Source organism: Salvelinus namaycush, chromosome 2 (genome assembly GCF_016432855.1).
Source record: "Salvelinus namaycush isolate Seneca chromosome 2, SaNama_1.0, whole genome shotgun sequence".
Lineage (NCBI taxonomy): Eukaryota > Metazoa > Chordata > Actinopteri > Salmoniformes > Salmonidae > Salvelinus > Salvelinus namaycush.
This window is the reverse complement of record NC_052308.1, coordinates 19,340,205-19,348,768: the sequence shown is the minus strand read 5'-3', so window position 1 is coordinate 19,348,768 and position 8,564 is coordinate 19,340,205. Positions and strand designations below refer to the sequence as shown.

The window sequence follows — 8,564 nt, the reverse complement described above, 5'->3', positions numbered from 1 at the left end:
ACATGGATTTCTAAATTTATTTTGCGACGCTCAAGCACGCGATATGTCCGGTCTGGTCAGCATGTAACGTAGATGGTTTCATTTTATTTTTGGCAGTGAAACGAGGCTACTCAGGCAAGAAGAAAACTCACCCAAATGTATAGCCCTGTTGGAAAATATAAATGGACCGTTTTAAAATGTGAATTAAAAAAATTATACAAAAATAAATACATTTTTATTATTATTTTATTTTTTAATGTTAATCACATTTTGATTTGTAACGTCATAGTCAACATAGCTAAAAGAACTAACACATTAATAAACCCCCTACAATCATGAAGTCACGTTTCAGTGTATAGTTAGTAAGCAGTTTAGCAGTTACACCAGTGGGTCCTGGCAGCAATAAATTAGTAAAACCAAAACCTTACCTTGGCTTGGAAGAGTACAAGTGTTGTGTTGGATAGTCATAGCCAGCTAGCTAACACAGCATCCCTCTGTTTGAGCAGGGTGTTTGAGAAGGTTAAACTAGCTAGCTGCGTTTGCTAGCTAAGTCAGTGAAACTGAAAGTGAAAAAAAAATTCAATCTCTCTCTCTTGCTTCTCCTTCATTTTTTAAGAAATGTATTTGTTCAAAACTGTTAAACTATTGTCTTTGTCTCTGAGTCAACTACTCGCCACATGTTATGCACTGCAGTGCTAGCTAGCTGTGCATAAACCAATAATAGGCCTAAAGGAAATCATAAAGCGCGGTTGTGTGTGTGAACTTGCAAAGTTATTTTGGAAAACAAATAACCTCACACTCAACGTCAACAAAACAAAGGAGATGATTGTGGACTTCAGGAAACAGCAGAGGGAGCACCCCCCTATCCACATCAACGGGACAGTAGTGGAGAGGGTAGTAAGTTTTAAGTTCCTCGGTATACACATCATGGACAAACTGAATTGGTCCACCAAAAGCACTCACAAACTTTTACAGATGCACAATCGAGAGCATCCTGTCGGGCTGTATCACCGCCTGGTACGGCAACTGCTCCGCCCACAACCGTAAGGCTCTCCAGAGGGTAGTGAGGTCTGTACAACGCATCACCGGGGGCAAACTACCTGCCCTCCAGGACACCTACACACCCCGATGTCACAGGAAGGCCATAAAGATCATCAAGGACAACAACCACCCGAGCCACTGCCTGTTCACCCCGCTATCATCCAGAAGGCGAGGTCAGTACAGGTGCATCAAAGCAGGGAACGAGAGACTGAAAAACAGCTTCTATCTCAAGGCCATCGGACTGTTAAACAGCCACCACTAACATTTAGTGGCTGCTGCCAACATACTGACTCAACTCCAGCCACTTTAATAATGGGAATTGATGGAAATGTATGTAAAAATGTATCACTAGCCACTTTAAACACTGCCACTTAATATAATGTTTACATACCCTACATTACTCATCTCATATGTATATGTATATACTGTACTCTATATCATCTACTGCATCTTGCCATCTTTATGTAATACATGTATCACTAGCCACTTTAAACTATGCCACTTTATGTTTATATACCCTACATTACTCATCTCTTATGTATATACTGTACTCTATACCATCTACTGCATCTTGCCTATGCCGTTCTGTACCATCACTCATTCATATATCTTTATGTACATATTCTTTATCCCTTTACACTTGTGTGTATAAGGTAGTAGTTGTGGAATTGTTAGGTTAGATTACTCGTTGGTTATTACTGCATTGTCGGAACTAGAAGCACAAGCATTTCGCTACACTCGCATTAACATCTGCTAACCATGTGTATGTGACAAATAACATTTGATTTGATTTGATTTTGCTTTCAGTACTAGATTCATTCTCTGACCCTTTGATTGGGCGGACAACATGTCAGCGCATACTGCAAGAGTTCAGAAGTTGTCATAATTACTGTGTAAGTCTATGGAAGGGGTTGAGAATCATGAGCCTCCTAGGTTTTGTATTGAAGTCAATATACCCAGAGTAGGACTGAAGCTAGCTGTCATCCGGCTACACCATAGTGCTATCCTACAGAGTGCTGTTGAGGCTACTGTAAACCTTCATTGCAAAACAGTGTGTTTTAATCAATTATTTGGTGACGTGAATAGATTTAGCATAGTTTCATCTAAAAATGATAACTTTTTAAATTTTTTACAATTTTTTTTTTTTTTTATATATATTTTTTCCACTGAGGAGGATGGTCCTCCCTTTCCTCCTCTGAGGAGCCTCCACTGATTCAGTATAGTCTTGAATGTCATGTTGTAAGTTCTAATTCAACAACAAGAATCAAATAAAATAACTTGTGCTTGCAGCCTAGAATCAATGTCATATTGTGGTGGTGAATAAAACCAAAATTAACATAGAACTGTTGTTTCCAATCAAAGAAAATGTTGTAATTAATGTTGTTTTATTGTACTGGAACGAATGACAACAAACTATAATTTATTGAGTTCAATTAAGAAAAAAAGTTATAATAACATTCTGATTAGGTGAGAAAATCATACAAGACTTATCAAAAACCTAAAGGATCCAATAGGATTGTTTTACAATATGGAAAAAAAGTAGCCCAATAGGTTTCCAATAGGATTCGCATAGAGGTGACACAAATTCCTATAATTAAAATAACATTCTGATTAGGTGAGAAAATCATACAAGACTTATCAAAAACCTAAAGGATCCAATAGGATTGTTTTACAATATGGAAAAAAAAGTAGCCCAATAGGTTTCCAATAGGATTCGCATAGAGGTGACACAAATTCCTATAGGATTGCGAGCAACTACAGTATAGGATTCAGTAGGAGACATGTTCTCTGGTCACTTGTGGCATCATGGCCAACTCTCAGCGGCAGGTCGCTCTGGAAACTTCTCTACTTGACTTCCTGCAGAGTCAGCAGGACCAAGGCGTTCTCAACACTTTGCCTCCACTGTTTGTCACCGAAACTAATACAAAGAAGTGTGAATGTCTGTAAGTTTCTGCGTGTGTATAAACTGAAGAGAAAATATAAATGTATTTATTAAGTCAATAGGTTTAACAGCGATTCTGAATGCTGTTTATTACTTTTTGCTTCATTTTCTAATTCAAAATCATGGTTTGAGATAAGAGTTTATGATGTACACTATAATTGAATTAGGTTTGGAGTGAACCTGGATGCCAAACAGCTAGCAGATGTCATCATACATTTGGCATCATGAGCTTGGGGAGGTGTTTTATTATTGTTGTCATTTTACCACCACCTTACCTTTTTAATATTGCATTATGCGTATAATTGTGAACTAAGAAGCTGTCTACTTTGAATATGAGTAGACTATATCCGTGATAAACTTTACAGTTACTGATTTAAAAAATGTATACATTACATACTGTACATTGAATTATATTAGACTAGGAAAACATGATAGTACAACAAGTCCACCGTTTACTACCAAATATAGTATAGGTCTAGCGTATCACAGTAATAAATTGGGACACAATAAACAAACAAATGTGTCATGCAAATGCAGCGTCCCGGCCAGCTGCATTGTGTAAGCTACATGTTTGCTTGCCTGCTTTGGAAAGGAGAGACCAGAGCTAGTCCCCTAAATCGATTCCCGAGCTAATTGCTGAACGTGTTAATGCCGAGTAGTGGGCCGAGGTTACAGCAATAGGATCAATGTTTATTGTGTGGACGAGCCGGTAGTGGGCCTGAATAAAATCAAATTAGAGTTACATCATTTACATATGAGTAGAATTAGTGGGACTCGTTTAAACCCTTCTGCGCTAAAGTTGCAGGTGTGTAACGGGATTTAAGATGTAGCATAATTTCCCTACATATTCAGGTCTTGGTTACATAGGCATACAGACCTTTTTTTCATCAGTAAAGACAGACTGTTGTGAAAATGTATGGCTTATTTTCGTATATTTTCTACATAAATTTTATTTATGACAATCATATACAAAAAGAGCAGAGAAACGAACGGAAGTCAGTATCCTAAACACCTGTTTGTCCCTCAGTTTAAACTGTGAAACAAAGTCGACATAAAAGCAGTTTATCTCAGTTCACATTTTCCACATTCACCCATTAAGAAAGACGATGTCAAGGACATGTAAATTAACTTATCCACACTCGATGTCTTACATTCCTTGTGTTAAGGGGAGAAAACTTTAGAATGGCATGGTCGACATAATAAACGTCAACAATGCGTTGTCAAACCAATAATAGGCCTAAAGGAAATCATAAAGCGCGGTTGTGTGTGTGAACTTGCAAAGTTATTTTGGAATCTATTTGTGTAGTCATTTGTTGTGCGTCTCAGGTAAAATCGTCTGCAAACAAATGAATTTAAGCTGGTCCTTATGAAAAAAAGAGGAGAGGGCAACTGGTCATTGTAACAAGCACACAAAACTCTGGATTCCAGCAAACTTTTTATTCTGGTTTAAAAAGAGCTCTTTTTATTTAAAGGTCTACCTCTGGCCAGGCTAAGTCTTTTCTTCCCCCTTAATCCGTTCTTTTATTTCAGAAAAACACAAAACCAGGTTCCACGCAGTGCTTTAGTAGCTAAAAGTGAAAGAGCAGTTTTTTTCGGGGCTGAGCTGAGCTCTCTGAATCGCTCTGGAAAATTGGTTCTTCTGAATAGGTGGAGGAAAAACGTTTAATAGGATCCGAGGGAGGTTCTGCTATTGCAATCTGCTCTTTAAACAGGTGGAAATTGGACCTTCACAATTATACAAATAGTAATAAACCAGCATGGAAAAAAACTATTCCATCTCCAAGGATTAGCAACTCACAATGAAAAGTTTGTCTGGTCAAACCGGAGGACAATAAAGTATTATTGTTAATCAAGTTAAAGAACCTCTGAAGGACTGATAAATTGTGAATTTTACGAATTAGAAGCATACAGTACAATCAGAAAATGTGTTCTATGATCTTATTCACTACTTAGCCTAATATTTACAGATATTCCAATTCAAAACATGGTAGCCTGAAATAAATCGAATACAATGCGAATGCTAGGACTATTTACTAAAAACAGTAGTGTTGTCAACAACAATCAGCAACAAGCAAATGATACTACCAATAAAAATAATAATAGCCTAATAATAATAATAATAACATGTAGCCTACAAATAATAACAAACACATTGTTCAAATTAACATGATCAAATGGCCCTCATCTTTTATTTTTTTCGAGAAAGGAATAGACTGAAGCATAGTTATTCGATTAGAGAATGGCTGGTGGTATAAGCAGAGAATTTGAGGATGGAGACATAAATAATAATCTGTAATAACTGTCATGTATACCACCCCATGGCAGTATATAAGTGGGCGGCGGGAGAAGGGGCAGGGCTGGTGATGGCGTTTCCTTGTCACCCTTGATACGAGCTAGTCCATGTGATGTAGCTAAATGCAAGAGACAGTGATCTCGCGCTGATGAAGACGTCCGTTTCCAAAATGTGACAGAGCAGTCACGCTGCTATCTCCGAATACATCTGTCGTCTTTTTACAAAAAGGTAAACTTCAACATTGACTCTGACGCTAAATTTGCTATCAGATTCTCAGAGGTGTTGAATAGGAATTAACTCACTGCTTTTTGCCTTTTTCTTTTCCTTAACGAGCTCTGTAATGTTCTGTTAATTTTGTGTGTACTAATGAGCATTAATCTGGTACCCCTGGACGCTATTGTTCCAGGGATGCCCATTTGAATGCAAATGTCTGAGATTGTAATACCAAGGTCCTTATTAAACTGATGTGCGTCCGGTCTTTTCTGGAATTCAGGAGGCGAGGACAGAACGGCTGGTCGGCTGCTGCTCACACCAAGTTCGGTACACAAAATGTCAAGTTCTCTCCCTTTGGGAACGGCGATGTCTTGCCCACGGAATGGAGTGTCCGCCGCACCAAAGGCGCTGGCCTTCTCCATTGAACGGATCATGTCCAAGACCTCTGAACCAAAAGGCCGTTTGGATGAGCGGCGAGTAGTGGAGTCTTCAGAGGGAATGAAGATGCTGGGTCTCTGCTCACCTATACCGTGCATGATCCCCCTACAACCTTTTAGCTACGACTTACAAGCCAAGGCGCTGATGAACTACTCCGAATTTTGGAAAGCTAATTTCAGAGGAACACTATGCACTTCTGCGGCGATGTGCAAAGCCAACTGCGGGATGTGTGGCAAAATTGACTCGGAGTTGAAGCACTCTTTATTACCGGGGAGGGTGATAAAACCCCAAGTCATCCACCAGGCAGTGGCGATGCCCACCAACGGCTCTCTTTATTATTTCAACTACCTGGACTCTGCTTATCACCAGTCTGAGCTGCTAAGCGGACACTTGTTTTCCTCGGCCATGGCCAACTCACAAGCCCAAGCTTCTCTCAGTGCGCACCAGAAACTGCTACTGCTGGAGAACGCCAAACTCGCAAGCGCTTCCACCGAAAAGTTTCCGACACCTCAGTACCCACACAAGGAGCATCTCCCTGGCCAGCTCGACCAGATAGTGAAGGAGAACCATAGCCTGAGCTCGGAGAAAAATGGAGTGAAAGCGCACAGCAAGCACAACAGCTCCACGGACGGGAAACCCAAAAACTTCACATGCGAAGTGTGTGGAAAGGTAAAGCATTTCATTCAGTAAAACGAATGGTACAAAATAATAACGATGCAATTGTTACTGTTAATTTTGTTTGTTTATTATTTGCTTTGCAAATCACTTACATTTCCTTAAAAAAACATGTAGGCCTATAGACAATAACGCAGTATCAGTTATTGTAAATGTTTTGTGCAGTAGATTAGAATAGGCATACCCTATTTACTTGGACATTAAATTGAAGCTGACATGTTTATTTCTCATTATCAAAACATCTCACAAATGAAATACAATAAAAGTGAAAACGAGATTGTTTGTTTTCTTCTGCAGGTGTTCAATGCCCATTATAATTTGACACGACACATGCCAGTGCACACAGGCGCAAGGCCGTTCGTGTGTAAAGTGTGCGGGAAAGGATTCCGTCAGGCCAGCACGTTGTGCAGACACAAAATCATCCACACACAGGTGAAACATATCATATTTCACTCAATAACAACTATATTAGTTTAATATGACTATATTATAAACTCCCTCGAGGATTGCTTACAAATAATAATAATTTATATATTTTGTATTTCTTTATCAGGAAAAGCCTCATAAATGCAACCAGTGTGGCAAGGCGTTCAACAGAAGTTCGACGCTGAACACTCACATACGGATCCATGCCGGGTACAAACCTTTCGTTTGCGAATTCTGTGGGAAAGGATTTCATCAGAAAGGTAATTATCACTATTTAAACCTTGGTCAAAATATTCAGGATATGTCCTCTAATGTAGGCTATATTTACAAAAACACGCATTATAGGTTTTAGCCTAGACTGTATGTTTTGAGATGAATATAACACCAGAGAATCATAATCAAATAATCCAGATCATATTGGTTTCAGCCTGCATTATAAATTCATCAAATTAATATCCCAGACAAATATTAATAAAAAAGCATGCTTTTATAACAATAACTAGGCTATATGATGGTGGTAATGATATATCCCAGTTATAACATAATGATAATGTAGCCTAGATTACATCCAAAAGTAACAGCAAAGGCACACAATTCCCAATATTTAGAGGCATATCCATATTATTGGTAAAATTGATACCCAGTGCTGCCCTCTGATGATGTTGAAGCGTCAATTTAAATCGGACATGTCACCTTACACTAACTAACTCTCCACACAAGGCTCTTAAATTCGCCATGGGTCAAGGGACAGACCTTTTCTCTGGTTTATAATCCAACCGTTTTCAGTTGCTGTTGCGTTTGATTGTGACAAAGTTTGACAACTTCTTGACTTCGACATGCAAAGCGCTGATTAATGAAGGCTGTAGAATGGAGCGCCTTTGTGGAGAGTAACTTAATTGTGAACTGTTGACCTTGAGGAGAAAAAAGGAGCTAAATGTGTTCCCTTTCGTGTATGCTGTTCATTTTATTCGCGATGTTAATTTTTATTAATTGCATTTCCCAATTTCAGGAAATTACAAGAACCACAAATTGACGCACAGCGGAGAGAAACAGTACAAGTGTTCCATCTGTAACAAGGCCTTCCATCAGGTCTACAACCTAACCTTTCACATGCACACGCACAACGACAAAAAGCCCTTCACGTGCGGAACCTGCGGGAAAGGCTTCTGCAGAAACTTTGACCTGAAAAAACACATAAGGAAATTGCACGACAATAACTCATGTAGGCCTATATCTGTGGCGACCGATTCTTCCAGGGGACCCGAAAGCTGATTTTTCCATTGGATTTGGACAGTCTCCTCCACACTTAAATTGACAGGTTATTAAGCCTCGCCAGCGCAAATTTCTCAATGCATTTTTTTCTCCAATTGTCAGTAAGTGATGAAAACATCAAATACAATTGTTAAAAGAAGGGAAACTATAAAGCATAAAAATTAAACATTGGGACGACTTGATAGCCTGATGAAAATCAAATGTGTGTTTTAGGTTTTATTCGATTTAAAAATTATATTAATGAGGATGGGAATTTTGCACTGTTGCAGCAGTGCAGTAAATCTG

At 38.8% G+C, this 8,564-nt stretch overlaps 1 protein-coding gene across 1 annotated transcript; it reads left to right on the top strand.

The window, feature by feature from the left end:
* The first annotated feature begins 5,783 nt into the window (after positions 1 to 5,783).
* Positions 5,784 to 8,279, top strand: fezf2 (FEZ family zinc finger 2). Its single transcript, XM_038969054.1, has 4 exons — positions 5,784 to 6,575; positions 6,879 to 7,013; positions 7,135 to 7,267; positions 8,017 to 8,279. The coding sequence occupies exons 1-4, from the start codon at positions 5,805 to 5,807 to the stop codon at positions 8,277 to 8,279; spliced, it is 1,302 nt and encodes a 433-aa protein (XP_038824982.1). The 5' UTR covers positions 5,784 to 5,804.
* Positions 8,280 to 8,564: the final 285 nt, after the last annotated feature.